The sequence below is a fragment of the Stylophora pistillata genome, chromosome 7 (genome assembly GCF_964205215.1).
Source record: "Stylophora pistillata chromosome 7, jaStyPist1.2, whole genome shotgun sequence".
Taxonomy (NCBI): domain Eukaryota; kingdom Metazoa; phylum Cnidaria; class Anthozoa; order Scleractinia; family Pocilloporidae; genus Stylophora; species Stylophora pistillata.
The window spans coordinates 33,694,764-33,716,718 of record NC_142525.1 but is presented as its reverse complement, the minus strand read 5'-3'; the positions used below and the strand labels follow the sequence as shown (position 1 = coordinate 33,716,718).

At 40.6% G+C, this 21,955-nt stretch overlaps 1 protein-coding gene and 1 pseudogene across 2 annotated transcripts; one reads left to right on the top strand and one right to left on the bottom strand.

The window, feature by feature from the left end:
• Positions 1-6,110: 6,110 nt before the first annotated feature.
• LOC148727532 (uncharacterized) lies at positions 6,111-21,847 on the bottom strand (annotated as a pseudogene). Its single transcript, XR_015989523.1, has 6 exons — positions 21,520-21,847; positions 20,311-20,633; positions 18,993-19,198; positions 18,603-18,732; positions 7,869-8,074; positions 6,111-7,420 (listed from the first exon to the last, which is right to left on the bottom strand). The product of XR_015989523.1 is annotated as an uncharacterized LOC148727532 (transcript).
• On the top strand, positions 8,609-12,238 carry LOC111344644 (uncharacterized). The gene has a single exon (XM_022951887.1). It carries the CDS (start codon positions 8,609-8,611, stop codon positions 12,236-12,238), a length of 3,630 nt encoding a protein of 1,209 aa, XP_022807622.1.
• Positions 21,848-21,955: the final 108 nt, after the last annotated feature.

The following is a 21,955-nucleotide window of genomic DNA, read 5'->3' as shown; positions in this document are numbered from 1 at the left end:
GGGCTCTTTGCCAGTTCGGTCTCGATGTAATAATAACATCGATATCATCACGATAGCTCGTGTTTCCAAAATCGATTGACGTAGTAGAAACACTCAAAGTGTCAGATACTGCATAATAAAAGACAAAAGAGCCAAAATTCCAATCTAAGTGGAGAAAAACTAAGAGATAGACATACAAAATGTCAGAAGAGTCTCAATGAGTCCATCTTCATCGAGCTGTAACCGACAGAGCTAAATAATGAAATGCTACGTCAATCAATCAATCAATCAATCAATCGTTTATTCAACCCTATTGCAGTAACAACTGAATTACAGGGGGCGGTTACGACATACATTTTGAAATTTGACAGTTACAAAATCATTAAATCTTTGGCATTTGCCAGAAGAGGCTTGACACGATTGTGAGCCTGAGCGCAAATTATGACCGTGGTAATAAGTCAGCGGAACCCGAAAGAGACTACTAAGTGTTCCTGACACATGACAGGAATTGGTAATATTCACGCAAGTTTGTAGCCGCCTATCGCTAAGAATTGAAATTCAAGGTCAGTCAGTGGGTTGCGATCAACAACGCGGGCTCAGGTATCCTAGGTCTATAATTTAGCGAAATTAGCGGAAAAAAATATGGGCTGACTTTTAAAACTGAGGAACTCTGATTTCGTCCAAGGCATTTTCCTATTTCCAGAGGTTTTAACGAGAAAATTAACTTTTGAAAATTTTTAGGGGGTGTACCAAGTTTTTCGAGGTTGTTCTATAAAAAAAAAAAGCGGCAAGGAAAACGACACATCGAAGGAAATCATTCATGCGAACAACTCAAATCCGTGCTTCCGCGGCAAAATCTAGCGCATGCGTGTACGTTATTCAGCTTTGTAGCTGTGACCGTCATCTCACTCCCAACGCCCAAATAAGATCACATGACATAAGTCGTGAAACCGCTGAGATTTAAAACCAGCTCAGTAGCCTAGCGTTTCTGCGTGTACATTGCCATAATTGTCTTTTACTTCAAGCGCTCTTTTGGAAATGAAAAGTAGTGTCCCCCTCCCTAAGTGTTGCGTCTGCTAGTGGTGGGGAGGTCTGCGTGTCTTAATGATCTTGGAGGCTATACCAGCGGTGACTTTGGTCACTGGTAGGTTCAACCATGTTGGGCAAGTTCCAAGTGAGAGGCCTGACTAGTTGCAACACCTGGCCCTCCAGGTTGGAGGTTGGGCAAAGGGCTAATATCTCTTCCCCGTAAAAAAATTATTATCACTGAAACCGGAAATACTTTTAAAAGAATGCAAGGGCAGAAAGGGAAGAATGAAGAGACTGACCAGGTACCCCACGTCAGTGATCTGTTGTTTACGGAATACCAGCGCCGGATGACATTGGAGGGTGAAAGCTCTACAGAAGAAGCCCCCCGATCGACAGAGTTACTTCTGAAACCCAAGGAATTTGTTACCGTCGGAAACTGGAATGTACAAACGATGTATGCAGTTGAAAAAGTTGCACAGATTGTGCACGTGATCAGAGAATACAACGTAGACATCCTGGGCATCAGCGAGTGCAGATGGACGGATTCGGGTAAGCTAATGTTAACTACAGGAGAGACTGTTATCTACTCAGGGAGAGAAGATGGTATACACCGAGGTGGTGCGGCAATTATGATGTCGAAACAAGCAGAATCAACCTTGCTGGAGTGGAAGCCTGTAAACGATCACATAATTATGGCACGATTTTATTTAAAATTCATCAAACTTACCATTATCCACGTATATGCACCAATATTGACGATATATGCACGTATATTGACGATATATGCACGTATATGCACGTATATATTGACGATATATGCACGTATATTGACGATATATGCACGTATATTGACGCAGAAGACGAAGACAAGGAGCAGTTTTACGAACAACTACAAAGTATTGTTGAGAAAGTAGCTAAACACTATCTCCTGCTGGTAACCGGAGACATGAACGCAAAAGTCGGATCATGTAACAGAAATAGGGAAATAATTATGGGAAAAGAAGGAACAGGAGCGATAAACAACATTGGTGAAAGGCTCACCAACTTCTGCGAGATGAACAGCCTTATTATCACAGGAGCACTATTTACCCACAAAGAAATCCACAAAATTGAACATCTGGACGTCCCCTGATGGAAGAACACAGAGCCAGATCGGTCATGTACTAGTAAACCAGCAGCTTAGAAGATCAGTTCAAGACACAAGGGTCTTGAGAGGCGCAGACGTCGGATCAGATCACCAACTGATTAGAACCAAGGTAAAGCGCAAGCTAAAGAAAATCACCAGGCCTACCAGCACAAGGACTAAGTATGACAATTGTAAACTACAGAACAAGTCAATTAGGAAAGCATTTTCAATAGAACTTCGCAACCAGTTTTCAGTCCTCGAGTCAATTGATGACAATGAAGAGGAATAGGAAGAGGAACATGAACATGATATCGATACTAAGTGGTCCCACTTCAACAAAGCTTATAACAACACGGCAGAAAAAATACTAGTAGGTAAGAAAAAGAAAAACAGCAAACCATGGATCAGTCAAGCCTCTTGGTCAACGATCGAAGAGAGAAAACACCTGAAGATCCAAATGGAAAACGCAAAGTCAAAGAGGATCCAAAATCAACTCCGGGCAAAATATAAGATTAAAGACAAACAAGTTAAGAAGAACCTCAAAGAAGACAAACGGAAATAGCTAAACGACCGAATGGGTGATGCACAAAAAGCAGCGGACATGGGTAACATGAAAACTTTATACGAGATAACTAAATCTATCTGCAATGACAAGCCATACAACTCCACCACCATTAACGACAAAGAGGGGAAAACCATTACCGAAGACTCAGCCAGATTAACCCGCTGGAAAGAATACTTGGAAGAGATCCTGAACCGCGAAGCCCCAACAAACCCATCGATGATTAACGCACATATCCCAGAAATAGAAGAAATCATTACAGAGCCCATCAGCAAAGACGAAGTTAGACAAGGAATTAGATCACTAAAGAACGGAAAAGCAGGCGGCGTCGACAACATAGTAGCAGAGCTTCTCAAAGCAGACCTAGAAATATCCACCCAAAAGCTACACAGAATAATTCAATTAATACGGGAAGAAGAACGAGCCCCCTTAGAATGGTTAAAAGGCTTAATCATCAAGCTACCCAAGAAAGGAAACCTAAGGGACTGTACCAACTGGCGAGGTATAGCCTTACGCATTATTGCGAGCAAAGTCCTAGGCAAAATTCTCAAGGAGCGCATGAAGCAAGGAATAGATGCGAAACTACGTCAAGAACAAAGGCTGATAGTTTCGAAAGAAACTGTTTGGGGCTGCGTCGGTGGGGGTAACGAAATAATTTGGATATATCAACAAAGTTGAAATCATATGGTAAATTGAAAACGAAATAGTTTGGATATATCAACAAAGTTGAAATGGTAAATTGGCCACCGTAACGATTACAAGGCTGACGTTTCGAGCGTTAGCCCTTCGTCGGAGCGAATAGGGGAATTGTGGGTTGTGTGTGCTTTTAAAGGCAGAGAATGGAGTTACTTTATTAGTGGGAACATGGCAACGAGAAAAACACGAATAAATTAGTGGAATGAAAAGCGTTCGTTGATCCCTGTGGGTTTGAAAGATGAGCTTTTGTTCAAGAGTTTTACGGCTTTCCGTGCTATCTAAGTGTAAGGAAAGACCGCAGATACGTCAAGAATAAGCTGGATTTCGCCAAGGATGAAGTACCACCGAACAGACATTCATACTACGCGACATTATCGAACAGACACATGAATGGCAGGCTTCCCTGATCATGAACTTCATCGACTTCGAGAAAGTATTTCATTCGTTACATAGGAACAGCCTTTGGGATATTATGAAGCTATATGGAATACCGAGTAAACTCATCGGAATAATCCAACTCCTTTACCAAGATTCCAAATCTGCAGTCTTTGGTGGAGGTCAAGCATCCGAATGGTTACAAGTAAAAACTGGCGTCAAGCAAGGTTTTGTAATGTCAGGCTTCTTATTCCTCCTCGCCATCGACTGGATAATGCGAGAGACAACCAAGCTAGCAAAGACAGGCATCAGATGGAAATTCACCGGTCAGGTAGAAGACCTAGACTACGCGGATGATACTGCTCTGATCTCAACCAATCACGGACAGATGCAAAAGAAGACAGATAAGCTAACAGAGGCAGCTCAGAGAGTGGGATTCAACATTAGCAAATCGAAAACACGCATACTGAAAATTAATTGCAAGAACAACAACTCGATCAAATTCCAAAACGGTCAAGACATCCAGGAAACAAACTACTTCACTTAAATTGGAGCATATGTAAGTGCGGATGGGGGAGCAGATAAGGACATAGAAAGCAGACTTTGTAAGGCCAAGACAGCATTCAGGAAGTTGAGAAAAGTGTGGAGCTCCAAGCAATATAGTAAGAAGACCAAGATTAAGCTATGGAACACCCTCGTGAAACCGATCCTTTTGTATGGAAGTGAAACATGGAAGACAAATGCTAAAGATTACGAGAAACTTGATTCCTTTCAGTACCAGTGCCCGAAGAGAATTCAAAGTATATTTTGGCCGTACATCATTTCAAAGGAGGAATTACAAAAAGAAACCGGATCCGCGCCGATGAGCATAGAAGTCACGAGAAGGAGGTGGAAGTTTCTTGGACATGTATCATGTATTGAGGATGCCGCAAGACCACCACTGCGTAATAGCCCTCACATGGTCACCAGACGGTAAGAGAAAGGTGGCCACGCCCAAAACAACTTGGAGGCGATCGATTGAAAAGGAAAGAAGTGAGGCAGGTTGGAAGTCGTGGGAAGAAGCGAGGATTATTGCAAGAGGCCGGGACCGATGGAAGAGAAGTATCAAGGCCTTATGCGCAACAGAGCGCGAAGAAGACTAATGATGATGATGAGCTCATACCCATCTTTAGCAATGCAAAGCAGATCTATCTTGGCTATCAAAACCGTTCTTTCTGTGAGATACGATACTAGTGGAGATAAATAAAGCGGTCGAGTTTTGGCATGTATAATTCCAATGAAATGTGTTATAAAGCTGTCTTTATACTCTTACACGTCCTTTCGGAGTTCACTGAAGAAACTGCATGCGAATGAAGTCAAGAAATAACTTATAACTTCTTAAGTGCAACATTTGAGAGTGTAATTTATCATATCCGACGAACGCCGAGCAATGATTAGCCGAGTCGCTTCGGGACACAAAACCTTGTTGGGGCTAAATTGGCCATTTCCATTTGGCTCGTGAAAGGGCCAAATTTTATAAAAAATATTCGAACTAGAATTCGTTAAGGCCAATTCATAGTTTGGAGGGGAGTCTAGATGGTTCCTCTCCAACCTGTTTTAGCTCGATTAGTCAGTCCAAAACTACCCAAGGGGGGCCAAAATGACCCTTGAGACATTAAGGTCAAGTCGGCGGCTCTTTTCATTTTAAAGTTGTAGTAACCTGTGTGTATCAACACTTTGTTTTGACCTTCGAAACCAAATAACTTCAAAAGAATTATATAGTTTCCAATGTGCTCTAAAAGGTGAGAAATTCAGTTGTGGAAAATGGCTCCGTTGGTGGAACGACGTGATCAAAGACGCTCGCCACTTAAGAATTTTTAACTAAACTGGGGAAAATTCCCGTAGAATTAAAGGAAATATGACAAAATGAAAACATTTTTTTTATATTTTCTTAAAAAATTGTGAAACGTGACCTCATGCATTCATGACCTCGAGTACATTTACATGCATGATAGGAAAACTGAACTAATTATGCTGTAATATTGATGGCATTCAACCTTTAGACTTAAAGGCACCAATGAATGCTACTCTTTTACACTTTGTAAATCACATGAACTATAGTTACGATGAATATATGAAGTTCATATATTTTGAACTGCGGTTCTAGATACGTTTGATACACGATCCTCGCAGTAGAGAGCGCTATTTATGCAATAGCGAAAATCAGACCTGAAAAAAGTCAGGCATGTACGAGATTCGAACCACTGACCTCTACGATATTAGTGCAGCGCTCTACCAATTGAACTAACAAGCCAACTGGGAGCAGGCCGTTAAGTTGATTCGTAATAAACTTCTATTGCGAGGATCGTGCATCAAAAGTATCTGTAACTGCAGTTCAAAATATATGAACTTTATATATTCATCGTGTCTGATTTATCATCACAGGTTTATTACGAATCAACTTAACGGCCTGCTCCCAGTTGGCTTGTTAGCTCAATTGGTAGAGCGCTGCACTAGTATCGCAGAGGTCAGTGGTTCGAATCCCGTACAGGCCTGATTTTTTTCAGGTCTGATTTTCGCTACTGCATAAATAGCGCTCTCTACTGCGAGGATCGTGCATCAAACATATCCATAACAGCAGTTCAAAATATATGAACCTCATATATTCATCGTATCTGATTTATCATCACGGGTTTATTACGAATCAACTTAACGGCCTGCTCCCAATTGGCTTGTTAGCTCAATTGGTAGAGCGCTGCACTAGTATCGCAGAGGTCAGTGGTTCGAATCCCGTACAGGCCTGATTTTTTTCAGGTCTGATTTTCGCTACTGCATAAATAGCGCTCTCTACTGCGAGGATCGTGCATCAAACATATCTATAACAGCAGTTCAAAATATATGAACCTCATATATTCATCGTATCTGATTAATCATCACGGGTTTATTACGAATCAACTTAACGGCCTGCTCCCAGTTGGCTTGTTAGCTCAATTGGTAGAGCGCTGCACTAGTATCGCAGAGGTCAGTGGTTCGAATCCCGTACAGGCCTGATTTTTTTCAGGTCTGATTTTTGCTATTGCATAAATAGCGCTCTCTACTGCGAGGATCGTGCATCAAACGTAATGAACTATAGTGTTCTCAGTTACATTTCTTACAACCGACGAAAGGAATTCCCTCAAGTTGTGAAGTACATCTCGTTCACCTTACCTACTGGGGAAATTGCAACGGAATTAACAATGGTGCGATAGTCACCAGTTCTATTCTCCCGAAAAACAAGCAATTCGGCATCGGCAGTCGATTGCCATTTTCCCTCAAACTTCTCTTGATCTCTGGCGGAAGCTTATCGTCGTCGAACTTCTCATTTTCATCTTGAAGAGAAATCTCACCATAACATAGGCGGGCCTTTAAAAGGAGGGTAAAGTCATCGGGGCATAAATGATGTGCCTTGCTTTCAACCGATACAGTGACTGCTGCACAATCATTATCTTTTTGAGGTCTTCTCCGTCTAAACGACTACGAGTGTCCAGGAGTTTGTTTTTGCGGGTTGTTCCCCTTCCGCCAAAAGATAACGCCCTTGTCGTCGAGAAGTTTTTTGATTCTTGATGTAATAAAGTTTTCTTCATTTAGTGACATGTTGCTGTCACGGTCACTGATAATTACGACAATTTTTCAGTCTGAAATCCAAATTGAACAATTCGTCACAACAGCACATAGAAAAATATCCTGATAAACAGGCAAACCCTCGATCTTTGTAAACTCAGTTTTCATGGTTAGAATGACTGGTTGGTCTTGCAGTAGTCTGTGGAGCATATAGCAATGTTTGTAGAACTTCAAATCCCAATTTTCAGTCAGTCGCCATCTAATGTTTAACACTTATGATGTGTTTTTAATTATGTGTGTTATGTATTTTAGTTTTTGGGCACCACCGCTTCCTCCATGCCCCGTGCAGCAGGGTATAGTGGTTGTGCCAAAGAAAAGCTGATGACAATGTTATGTATTGTATGTATTTGCGATGTTTGGGCAGGCTGGCATAGCTCAGCTTAAAGCTAGTTTAAATGGGAGCTGTATTATGACGTTCCCTTGAAACCAATCAGGATGCATGCTTTTAGAAGATATTCTAACCTACATTTCGTTTCGCCGATTCCAACATGGATTTGTATGATTTTGTTTGTGATTTGAATTGCAGCTCATCCTTCAGGATTCTGGCTTCCACAACAATGAAGCAAGATTTTAAAGGGCCAGTGAAGATTGATGAATCACTCCCGAGATCATCAGAGGAACCGCTGAGGATACAAACCTTGCTAAGAACATCATCGGCAAACAATTCAGTAGTTATGGATACACCGATTTTGGCGGATTCCTGATAAATTTCTGATAATTTCCGTTTAATTCCCATAAAAAAAAAATTTTATTTAAATATTTTTTGAATTTTATTTAAATTTATTTTGAATTTTTGTTAAATAAAAATTATCATAAAAAAAAAATGATTTAAAGAAATAAAAAAATATATATATATTTAAATAAAATCTTTACTATGATAAAAATGAATTCACAAACAGTGCTTCAGTTGAAAGCACTCGCAAAACACCTCGGGTTGAGAGGTTATTCACGTTTGAGAAAAGCAGAACTCATTGTGTTTATCGAGCGGTCGAGACCAAGAGGAATTGTTAATTTTATTGAGGAGGAAGTTGCGGAGAGAGCAGGAGGGTCTCTGCTCGATGATCCGATTCCTAAACATGAGATTCCAAAGGGGCAGAAAATCTTGAAACCGCCAAAACCAGCTTTGCTAGTGAAAAAGATTGAGAAGGTTGTTGAATGGGGAAAAAAGGGGGGTAGAAGATTGGGGGCAATGGTTGAAAGAGATGGATGCGCCGAGAGTTGTGGTTGATGACAAGTTGAAAGATTTCAAAGCGTACATCGCTAAACTTTACGAACAAAGAGATCAGCACCGTTTCACACTTGTTGAGAGCAAGTCTTCATTGAGACAATTCGCAAAAATGTACACGATTGATGGGGTGGGAGGTTATGGAGCATTGGACTTTCTTCGAGCTGTAAAACCGATCGTTATCGACTTTCTATTAACGCAGAAAAATATCAAGATGGTGCTCGTTCTGAGGTGTAATATGTCAAAGACAAACATTGCGACGGGCGAGACTGTGCTAAAGCTTGCGTATTTTAAATCATTCATGGAGATTGTCTTTCAAGAGACCGATCGAGAAGAGCTTTATCAGAAGGGTGTTGACAAAATGATGGAGAGCTTGGCTAAATTTCAAAGAGAGGGAAGCGGTTGGGTTATCCATTCGATTGCGGGGTTGGATTTGCACACGGTGAAATACACTCCTTTGAGAGGTTCTTCATACATTAAGCTGTCACCATATCTCGCAAATAAGAAGGCTATCATAAACATGAAGAATGAGGATGATGAATGTTTCAAATGGTGTGTCACGAGAGCATTGAATCCTGTGAAAAAAGACCAAGAGTGTATCACAAAGATTTTGAGAAAGCAGGCAGAGAAATTGAAATGGGACGGAATTGAGTTTCCGATGGGGGTGAAGAACATTACCCGCTTTGAAATATTGAATCCAGGTATTACCGTCAACGTCTTCATGTATGAAAGAGGACTCCAACCCTTGAGAGTGAGCAATGTCGAGAGTAGCAAGATCCATATTGATCTTCTTTTGATCTCTGCTGGTGAAAAGCATCATTACTGTCTTATCAAATCTATGAGTCGACTCGTATCGCGTGAATTGTCGAAATATGGACATAAAAAGTTTATCTGTAAGAGATGTCTCAATCATTTCGGAACTCAGAAACTTCTTGACACACACAGCGAACTTTGTAGAGAACATGAGGCTGTGAGAGAGAAGATGCCACCTTCTGGAACTTTTCTCTCTTTCAAAAACCACCACAAGAAGATGGACATGCCGTTCGTCATCTATGCCGATTTTGAATCGATCATCAAACCTTTGCATTCCATTCAACCGAATCCTAAAGAGTGTTACACAGAGAAGAAGCAGCAACATATCCCGGTGAGTTTTTGCTACTATGTTAAATGCTCATTTGACGATAGATATTCGAGACTGGTTGAATACACAGCACTGTCTGAGAATGAAGATGTTGCACAGATATTTGTTGACATGCTTGAAGAGGAGGTTAAGACAATATACAAAAACCATCCACCAAAAGAGATGATCTTCGAAGACAGTGATGTTGAAATCTTTGAAAATGCAACGTGTTGTTGGTTATGCGAAGGAGATTTCAAGGAGGGGGATGAAAAAGTTCGTGAGCATTGTCATTACACCGGTAAATTTCGAGGAGCTGCACATAACAGCTGCAACCTGAGATTCCGACGGTCAAAATTCACTCCTGTCATCTTTCACAACTTGGCAAACTATGACGCACATCTCTTTGTCAGAAATCTAGGTGTTTCAGAGGGTGATATTAATTGCATTCCCAACAACGAAGAAAAGTACATTAGCTTTACAAAAGAAGTGACAGTCGCCAGTTTTACAAAAGAAAAAATGAAGCTGATGGATCGCAAAGAACTGAAAGAAGTGGCAGAATCACTCGGTCTTTCCAAATTGTCAAAACTCAAAAAAGAAGAGTTGTTGAATCTCATAAAAGAAAATAACTCTGAATTCAATGGTGAAAAAACAGTTGAAAAAGACGTTGAGGTTAAGAGAGAGTTGAGGTTTATTGACAGCTTCAAATTCATGGCCTCTTCTCTTGACAAGCTTGTCAACAACCTCGTCAAAAAGGATGACTCTTTAGTGAATACAGGAAGATACTTTGATGGGGAGAAGCTTGAACTGTTGAAGAGAAAGGGTGTCTATCCTTATGAATGGTTGGATTCTATCCACAAGCTTGATGAGACTGCACTTCCACCGAATGAAGCTTTCATCTCTGTGTTAAGTGGTAGGGGTATCTCTGAAGAAGACTCTTGTCATGCGCTGAAAGTGTGGAAAACCTTCGGAATGAAGACGATGCGAGATTATCACAATCTTTACAATAAAGGTGATGTTCTATTGTTGTGTGATGTTTTTGAAAACTTTCGAAAGGTTTGCAAGGAGAACTACGATCTCGACCCCTGTTGGTACTACACAGCGCCTGGGTTGGCTTGGGATGCATGTCTCAAGATGACTGAGATAGAGCTTGAGTTGTTGAGTGATGTCAACATGTTGCATATGTTTGAGAAAGGTATTCGTGGAGGGATTAGTATGATTTCAACAAGACATTCTCAAGCTAACAACAAATACATGGGGGCGAGGTTTGACCCTGCCCAACCTTCAAAGTTTATCACGTATCTCGATGCAAACAACCTCTACGGTTGGGCAATGAGTAAGAGTCTGCCGACAGGTGGTTTCAAATGGGTTAATGAAAAAGACTTTGGAAAATGGGAGAATTTTCCCTGCATTCTTGAGGTTGATCTGCTTCCTGTCAAAGATGAACAACACGATCACTTCAACGACTATCCCCTCGCTCCTGAAAATCTGTTGATTGGTAAAGTAAAAAAGCTGGTCTGTACCTTGAACGAAAAGAAGAAGTACATCATTCATCACGAGACTCTGAAGCTTTACAAATCTCTTGGAATGGAGATTGGAAAGATTCACCGCGTCATCAGGTTTGAAGAGAGCCCTTGGATGAAAAAGTACATCGATTTGAACACAGAGTTGAGAACCAAGGCCGACAACGATTTCGAGAAAGACTTTTTCAAGCTCATGAACAATTCTGTATATGGCAAGACGATGGAAAACATTCGGAACCGAGTTGATGTGAGACTTGTCAACTCAGAAGAGAAGGCAGCAAAGTTGGTAAATAAAGTGAACTTCAAACAATGTACCATATTCTCCGAGAATCTCTGTGCGATTCATATGAGAAAGACGCAAGTTACCTTCAACAAACCTCTCTATCTCGGAATGAGTATCCTCGATATCAGTAAGACATTGATGTACGACTTTCACTACAACTACATCAAATCCAAGTATGGAGATGATAGAGCAAAGCTTCTCTTCACCGACACAGATTCTCTTTGTTATGAGATTCAGACTGATGACTTTTACAAAGATATAAAAGATGATGTGAACTGTCTGTTTGACACAAGCAACATTTCGAAAGATCATTTTTCTGGAATACCGAGTGGGGTAAACAAGAAAGTTATTGGAAAGTTCAAGGATGAAGCTGGAGGAAAGATCATTGAAGAGTTTGTTGGTCTGAGAGCGAAGCTTTACAGCTACAAAATGTTTGAAGATGGAAAAGAAGAGAAGAAGTGTAAGGGGGTAAAGACAGGAGTGGTAGAGCGAACCATCAGCTTCGATGACTATAAGAGATGTCTGTTTGGCGGTGGACCTCAGCTTCGAAAAATGAACACGTTACGGAGTCGAAAGCATGAGATGTATATGGAAGAGATCAACAAAGTCGCCTTGTCCGCCGATGATGACAAGCGAATCATTCTTCCGGACAAAGTAAACACACACGCAATTGGACATGAATGAAAAAAAATTAATATGAGTTATCAATAATTTATAATCCGTCAGGATTGTAGATTACTTCATAGATTGATTTCTATTCAAATCTAATTATGTATTTCACACAACCAATATCTATTGTTTTCTTCATCTCTTCTTTTTTTCCAAGAATTTTCATACCAAATTTTCCAGGGTTTATGTCAAAGTGTTTTGCAGCAGCATACATTGAGGGAAAAACAAGTTCTTCTCCTTGAGAGGCAGTGAGAGACGAGTCTAACCCTTCCTCAGACTCTCTAACAAGCTTTAGTATTACTTTTCTCTTCGCAGCTCTTTCTTTTTTATTGGGAGGGTTTTTGATGTGATCAACCAATTTTTTTTTTCTTTAGTCTATGACGACCTACCAAGCCGATCTCTTTCGCTCTTTCCAACAGTGCAGGTCTTGGAAGTGAATCAAGATCGTCTATCTTAGGTATTGGAACTGAATCTATCTTTGGAGGGTTTTTGATCAACTCTATTAGTTGTGCTTTATTGAGATTGTGAAATCTCCTTAGACCCATATTCTTTGCTTGTTTGGTAAGCCCAATTTTTGTTAAATTGTTAAGATCATTCATTTATATAATTTTTTTTTCTCTTTAAATCATTTCATACCCCCTGAAGCTCTCTCGCATCGATCCATGAGTTAAATTTTTCTGGATAACCACTCCACTTCACAAGAGCTTTCCCTTTACTCCTTCGAATAACCTTTTCAATGCGGAAAACCTCTTGCTTTGCTTTCAACATCTCTTGTTCGTAGAATGAACCTTTGATCTCTTCTCCGAGCAGATCCTTCAACTTGTAAGTGATCGGGTCGGAATATTGAACCTCGTCAACGATGAAAATCTCCTCTGTCCAATTCGGAGTAAATCCTTTATCGAACACTTTTCGCTTGAATTTGGAGATTCGAACGTGATCACCGACCGCAAACTTTGGTTTCTCATTAGGGGGAGCTCGAGGGGCTAGCCCCTCGAGTTTCAGAAAGACAGCATTCTCATTCTTTTTCTTTGAAGCCTCTGTCGGTGTCATACCGATCGATCTATGTTTTCGATTGTTATACTTTTCAACAATCTTTGGCAGAATATCAAACTATTGTGTATTGTTTTGAATGGTAAACTGCTTCCACATATCTGTTTTGATCGTTCGATTCCACCTCTCACAGACAGACGATTTTTCCTCATTCTCTGTCGAATACATCTCAACACCTTTGGCTTTCATCAGATCTTTAACATGGCTGTTGTAATACTCCGATCCTTTATCAATCCAGAGTCTCTTCGGCACCCGCCCCTCGGTAAATATCTTCTCGAAACCCTCCGCCACACTCTCACCCTTTTTATTCTTCAACGGAACGATCCAGCCGTATTTGCTAAAGACATCCAAAACCATCAACAGGTAACGATAACCTTTATTCCACTTTGCAAACTTTTGCATCTCCACCAAATCGGAACACCAAATCTCATCGATTCCGTTGACAATAACGCGTCGTTTTCTAAAGTTTCGCCTCACCGGTTTGTGCAACTCGTCTGCCAATTCTTCTTGCCACCCTGCGAGAGGCATGCTGCCCCTCGAGCTCCCCTTCCTCTCCAATCTTAAAGGGCTAGCCCCTCGATTTACGCTTTGATCTTTTTTTTCCCACACCCAGACCGAGCTTTTGCTTTGTGTTGATAATGTTTCTCGCAACCCAATGACCCCACTGTCTCTCAGAAAATGGAATCTCATCGAGAGCTTTAACCATCTTGCGGTCGGCAACATTTTTACACTTTTTTGAATTCTTCTTATTCGCACAGACGCTGTAATCAACATCGTGTTGCATAGCGACAGCGTCAGTCGGTCCTGTTGGTTTATCAAAAATCTCGAGAATCTCTCCTGTCTTTGGATCGTATCGAACCTGTTGCTCAAGATTGTTGTACGGTCCCATGTATTTGTGACCTGGAAGAGTCCAACCGGATTTCGGTTTCGGCAGTTTTCCAATGGCTTTGTGAATATCGAAAGACCCCCCTTCATAAAGAGGATGTGTCGGATCATTAACACCGTCGGGAGCATACATTGACATTGGTAACACTTGATTGACGTCATAAACATTTCCCCCACTTATCTTTTTACTCAAATCATTGGTAAAACTGTCAATAACCTGATTGAGATATTTATCAGCCGTCTTTTTGAACTTGTTTTTTGCAAAATCCGATTTGACAGCTCTCGCAACACCTTGCTGAGCCATGTTTGCCAACCCTTTCAAAGCCATCTCTCCCAATGAATAGCTGTTTCCTACATCAAACAATGATCCGCCCTTGTTTTTTTTTCCTTGTTTACTTTTTTGAGCAAAAGTCACTTTTGTAATACCACACTCTGCACATGTTGATTTGATCATCGGTCGACCGTTTTTTGCAATCTCATGCCTCTCACTTCCAGGCACGGACTCGGTCTTTTTTCTCTGTTTAACACAATAACTCTTCATTTTATAATGTGTAAACATTATAAAAAATTTTTTACTCATCACACATTGTCTTCAACTGTTTTCACATTTTCTATATTTTTTCCTCAAAATTTTTGCAGCATGTTTTTTTCACATTGTCGATGAAAAGAAAGTCGAATGGTTTCAGTCTTGAGAACAAATCTACATCAAAACTGTTATCATCTGCGATAATTCTGCGATGACGCTTTTGTACAGGTTCGTACACAATCAAATTAGAGCAGTTTAATCTGATGTCGGAAGGTGTCCTGTAATAAGATTGACTCAGATAAATCGGTGAAATCAAATGATGTCTACCGTCAATAAAGTGAGTCAAGATCTTTTCCTGCACGTTTTTGGGAGCAGCGAGGAGATCGTCAAAAATCACAACCTTTCTGTTTCCTTCTGGATATTCAGACGTGTCAAGAATCTCATTAGGATTCATTATGTGTAAAATATCATATCCAAGTTTCTGCGAGTGTCGATGCATAATTTTTTGCAAATCTTGATACATCTCTTGATGAGGATTTTTTGTGTAAAGGTAAATCTGATGGTAAACTACCAGCGGCTCTCTCAACATATATAGGAGTGTGTTTGTCTTTCCACTTCCACTGGGACCCGCTATCAACATTCTGTATTCTTCATCAAGAAAGTCAACACCGGGCATTCTTCTCTTTCGATTTTCGTTTGAACATTCTGTTGTCAATTTTGGAATGTTAACCATTTTTTTGTTTATTGTGAATATTTTTTTTTTAACTTGTCAACAATGCAAAATCGAAAGCCGATACTTATCTTTGGAGATAAGTGACAACAATGCAAAATCGAAAGTGACATTTATCTTTGGAGATAAGTGTCAACAATGTAAAAGCAAAAGTAACACTTATCTTTGGGGATAAATCGATGGTTCTTATTGAAACCGTCGAAGAAAGAACCCAAGTTTCACATACGAAGGTGTGAATTCACATCACTAGGTTTATTTTTTTTCCCGACCCTTTTTTTAAATCGACGGCGTGAATTTGCATCGTCGGATAAAGTTGCGTGACAGGGAAAGGGAGATACAGGACCTGCTGGTCAAAAGGGAGACACAGGACCTGCGGGTCAAAAGGGTGATACAGGGTCACAAGGACCAAAGGGTGATGTAGGGTCACAAGGTCCGCAAGGATTAAAGGGTGATACAGGATTGCAAGGGCCAAGAGGGCCAAGAGGGCTGCAAGGACTGAGAGGATCTGTTGGTCCAAAGGGAGATACAGGACTAGTCGGTGTAAAAGGTGATAAAGGTGATAAAGGTGATACTGGTCCTGCTGGACCGCAGGGTCCTCGTGGGCCTGCTGGTTCGGGTGGTAGCGCCGATCTTTCAGATCTGAAGAAGGCGATAACTTTCACAAGCACACATGGAGCAGACCGCCAGGTTACGGGTCTAAGCGATCAGCCGCTCAACGGTACTGCTGCTGTAAATGAGAATAAACTCAACACCGAATTGGCGAAAAAGGCCGATTCATCAACTGTTTTGAACGGACTAAGTGGTAAAGCTGATACAGCATCTGTTATGCTATTGGATGGTACACAGAAGATGACGGCTAACCTCGATATGAATGGTAAAGATGTGATTAACACAAAGAGAGAAAATTACCTGAATATGACTACAAGTCAACAAGCTACTTACGAAAACTCTAACACTCTCATCTCTCGATATGAAGCGGGTGCAATGAAAAGACATCTCCAAGGTTTCCTTGATATTACTTGCCTCAGCAATGCTACTCAAGTATACGTTGATAATACAAAGAAGAGAATACCAAGCTTTCGCAACCTTAACGACAAGCAAACTTTAGACGTGCGTAAACGTAAAATCGTAAACCTTCCAGATACCTTCTCAGATAACGATGAAGCTGTGAGCAAAAAGTATGTAGACACAAAGCTGAGCAAGGCAGGTGGTACAATGACAGGTAACCTTGCAATGGGTTCAAACAAAGTCACTTCTAGTCATACAGCCGCAGCTGACGATGAACTGGTCAACAGAAAGTTTGTCGAAGATCGATTGGCTCACAACTTGTCAGCTTCCACTCTTAGTAACGACCTCTCTTACATCATGAGCAGCAACGGTCAGTTCTCTGACGAAGACGACATCACCGGCAAAACGATCACTGACCAAGTTGTTCTGTACCCCACGAATCCCAGAACAAAACCGTTTGATTTAAGTCTCGACACTTCCAAGGGTTATTATTCATCACGTTTTGGTGTAAATATGTATTCAGCGGATAGGGCAGAATACACTGTCGTCTGTGAACTCTGTTGGCAATCGAGTAAAGTCGATCCGAACTCTGTGACATTGACAGCAACATCTTCTGTTGAAACAATTTCAACTCAGCGTAGCAATCGATTTGAAAATCACATCATCGCCTTGATTCACATGACTAAGTGGAGTAACGCGACACCTAATTATTTGATGTTTGACGTAGTGATCAAAAACAAATCTGGGCAGTCATACGATCAAACCCTACCCATCTGGGCGATAGTCTATGGATCAAAGGGTTATCACAACAGCATCCCGAAGAGTGTTTGGACGAGTTGGATCAGCTTTGTTAGTGGCGGTGCGCACATAAATTCTAAACTTACTCTCGAATTTGAACCGTCTGTTGCTTCTTCAGCGGTAACGAAAAAGTATGTTGATGACAAGACAGAGGTTGTTTTCCTTTGTGAAGAGTATGGCTCATCAAAACAACAAGAATGTAAGATTTGGGTCAACGTTAAGTGATATTGTATGTTATCCACCTGCCTCTGGAGGGGGTTATAACACAAACTATTTCTCAATTCACAACAATGGAAGAGTGTTAAAAATCGTGAAGAAAGGAATATATAAGATTGTATACAGCGATCTCATTCTGAATGGTCGCACCTTAACAATAGAAAAAAGTGAAGACGGGGGTACCACTTGGACAGAACTGGATCGATCTTTCTTGAAAGGTGGCTCATTTACCCAGGTTATTGCACATCGCATCTTTGAAATAGCAGCTGATAACACAAGGATTCGAATGCAACTATTAGACTCATATTTCTCTGGAAAGGCGTATGCCTGTTTCGAGATTCAAAAGCTTGTCTGATGCTGCGAGGGGCATGCTGCCCCCTTTGAGAGTTAATTATTTTTTATTACTTTTTTTTTATTATGATGTGTTCATAATAAAATGACTGAAGTATCTATTTTCAACTTTAACCACATCGACTACTCTATCGGAGATGAGAAGATCGATGAACTCAAAGCTCTTTACAAACACTATCACAAGAAGTGGTGGTGTTCGAGAAAGATCTTCAAGAACTTCAAACGAAAGAGTCTTCTCTGTAAACTGGGAAGTACCATGCTCATCGTTATCGGAGGGATAGCAAGTGGGATAACCATGAATCCAATCCCACTTGCTACAATATCAGGTACTGGTCTCCTTCTCAAGACGTTCACCGATGTGAAGAAGTTTGACAGAAAGATTGATATGAGTAAATTTGCCTTTACAACATATGAGAAGATCTTGACTGAACTGCGGTCTTATCTGAGAGGAAGACCGTTTGACAGTGCGTCGTTCCTCAATGAAGTGAGGCTTATCGATGAGACAATCATTGATCTGTGTCCAATCCTTCAATCGACCAAAGTACTCAAGCAATATGAAACACGCTTTGAACCTCAGTGAAGCGAACGAGCAGTAGTAGAACTACTGTAAAGATTTTATTTAAATATATATTTTTTTTTTATTTCTTTAAATCATTTTTTTTTATGATAATTTTTATTTAACAAAAATTCAAAAAAAATTTAAATAAAATTCAAAAAATATTTAAATAAATTTTTTTTTATGGGAATTAAACGGAAATTATCAGAAATTTATCAGGAATCCGCCAAAATCGGTGTATCCATAACTACTCAATTCGTTCACTAAACGTACATCAGACTAGTCCTGACCAAGGATCAATACCTTTTTCACTGGTGATAATGGAATTGTGTCAATGGAATCAAAGGATTCCCTGCAAGCTGCCTCCATCCTTTTTCCTAGCTTTATACCTGACCAACGCAAAGGAAATACAAACTTCCTTCTATTGACCGAGCTCAATTTGGTCTAACGTGCAACAAATAGTAATAATTATAATGTAAAGGAAAACGATGTTGATCTTCGTGATGTTGATGATTGGGATGCGAATGATAATGATCATCATCATGACAACGATGGGGTCGAAAAGAAAAAAAAGGGGGTTAAAGGATCATTTTTCTTTGCAAATCTCCCCATATCAAAGAGAAAAATAACTGAAACTGGTTCAACCTACCGCTGACGCCTATAGCTTTCTCGTTATAGTAACGCGTCTCAGCGTTACTATAGCGAGAAAAAAAGATGTACAAGACTGAAGTCCTGCTTAGGCCTAGCGCCTAATGCACATCCCTCAGGTGGTTTCTTATTTTCCGTTCTCAGGTAGTTCCCTCCTTCTTCAATGTTTGATGCAATGGTGTTCTTGCTCACTTGAGATCCAGCTCTCTGTGACACAAGAAAAGGAACACACGTACTCAAGCAAACGATACTTGAAAATATCTTTCTAAAAAAATTCAGCGCAACAGTTTCAATTCTCTTGTCCCGATCTAGTCGATTTTTAGTCTCCATTTGAACTTTAGTAAACAAAAAATGATGCTTTGTGCGTCAAAACGGCAAAGGTTCTCATGTCAATCCAATTATTTTCATTCGTGAAAGCAGTTATCCCGTATTAAGAAGACTTAGTTTACTTCGCTTTTCAGTCTTTTTTCGCGATAACAGAAGCAGTTGTAAATAGACTTCTGAAACCACTTTACAAAAAGATGTCAAGGGGCTAGAGATCGAAAACGTCTTTCCCAATTATCGAGAACAACCCATTTAGCTCTGACAGCCACCGTTAAAGCCTGGTTTCCATATAATCGTCCCTATCGCAACAGTCGTCTCTGTCGCTTGAAATACTTGGAAGCGACAGGGACGATCATATGGAAACGCTCTTGCGATCACCCGGGACGATCATTGCGAAAGAAACGATCAGTCGTCCGAGATAGACTCGAGTTCTATCCTTGCGACTGAGATGACCGGAAATGACTTAGAAGCGATCGCATATTTTTTATGGAAACCGGTGAAAACGACCCTTGCGACAGAAGCGATGCGACATATCCCATGATGCACCTGATTGATTACAGCAAGTAATTGAAAATGGTTAAAAGCTCAAGCTTACTTGTAGTAACACTCGCGATCATCGTCTTTCATCTCTTGAAGGAATGTATGGAAAATTCCAAGACGTTGTCTCCTCTGGAATATAGGCTGAACCCAAAACCGATGCTTTCTTCGATGTTCTCTCTCTCTTCTTCTTCGCAAAACATTTCGGAGAAGCAAAAAATACGCCAAAAATCTTCTTCTTCGATCGACTGCCGCCATTTTTATTTTGGTTTTTGCGGTAAAAAGTGACTAGTCCCAGTCTTTCCACTATTTGATCTGATACATACGATTTGATGGAAACCAGTTATCGCAAGGATCACGTCAGTCGCGTCTGTCGCTTCTGTCGCCCCGGGAAGCGACAGAGACGACTGTTGCGACAGGGACGATTACATGGAAACCGGGCTTAAATGAGATCCTACCTCAGTAACAGTTGCTACAGTTCCATCTGTTACCACCTGTTTCCGATCAGAGGACTTGAAATATGTTACTGATTGATCTTTTTTCTGTAAGACAAATTTGTGATCCTTCTTGCTGGGATTGAGGAAATGTCACAAAGCTTCTTCGTGAATCACTCTGTGAGCTTTGTTCCAAGAAAAAATTAAGCCCTTGCTTCCATTCATGAATTCTTCGTTGAACTGGGATGACACCTTTCTTCGAGCCCAGCGTGAGAGGAGTGATCTGTCTTCTTCATCGGCATCCCTGTAATTATCGTCTGCACCAATAACCACAATTACTCGTTCACCTATCAGTTATGATAAGAAAGAAACTACTTCTTTATGTAGAATTCATGTCATGTCATCCTAAGGTTGAACGTCGCGGGGAAAAGGACGAATAAAAACTGAAACGATCCAAAGTAGAAAATTCAATGTCACGTGCAAATAAAAAGGCGAGTGTAGTTACTCCCGATGGACAGAGTGCTAGTTCATTACAAGTTACTTCTCGGCATTTCGTCACGCTAGTACCCACGTATACCCCTGAGTGGAGAGAGGGGCTCTTTGAGAGTGGAGAAGCCGTCCTCAAACACAAATCAATGCACTGGCCAGGTCACGAGCACGGATCTCTCGACTTGGAATCAACGCGCTAACTGTTTGTTTAGCGCGTCACCTACCCCTGAGTTTCTGTACTAGTGGTAGACAAATATCAAGACAGGTCGAGTCTTTCGACACAATACCTCCCACAATTTTTTAACAATTATTTAACTTCGCTTTTCGATGTATTACCAGTGGAAAGGTTCGAATTCGAATGCAGCGACATCGATCCATTGTTAATCATAAATGTTCGAAACAAATATCAAAATTCATATGGTTATTAAAGAGGGATTCGAATTTTGAAAATAAAGTCTTCTAGTTTCCTTAGAAAATGAAAAGCAAAGTTTCAAAGACCTTCCTATTGCAATCGTGTTGTCACGTAACAATCTATTAAGCGCAAGGTTTTTTGATGAGTTTAGCATTATATTCAGTTAACAGCAATCACGGCTCTTCCCCGTGTCGTAATTCCCTTATTACAGCCTTTATGTTCTTCCTTACGTTCCCTTCCGTTAAACCTCATGCCCACTTAATTTTATTTTCATGATTATTTGTATCTTACAAAAACTTTAAAGCCTTAAACACATCCTCTTCATTACTGACCTGTTACCTCTAATAGAACCCTGTAGAACTTTCCGTAACCTATTCCAGCGTTCTGTTCATTCATGGGAAGCCGTGATTCGTTAGCGTTGACGGCAAAAATAGCAAAATCCATGGCTGGTCCGGACGTTAAAGTATCGCACAACTTGGACATTTCAGGAAGACGAAAGTACTTCTGTTCCGAGTGTATGTCTAGGCCCGTGGATCTCTCATTGACCGCGCCTAGCAAGTTACTAACGACATCCAGATTATACGTTCTGTCACAATGAAAAAGATGAAAACATATAGGAATGCCTTTCTTAGTAACTGATTCCGGTCTTTCCACAGACATACTTGAGTTAGTGTTTCACATTCCCTAAATTTCGTGGAATTTAGTGCGCAGGACTATTTGGTTTCCAAATTTCTGGGAATGATTTGCATTTTATCGTCACGTGAAAAC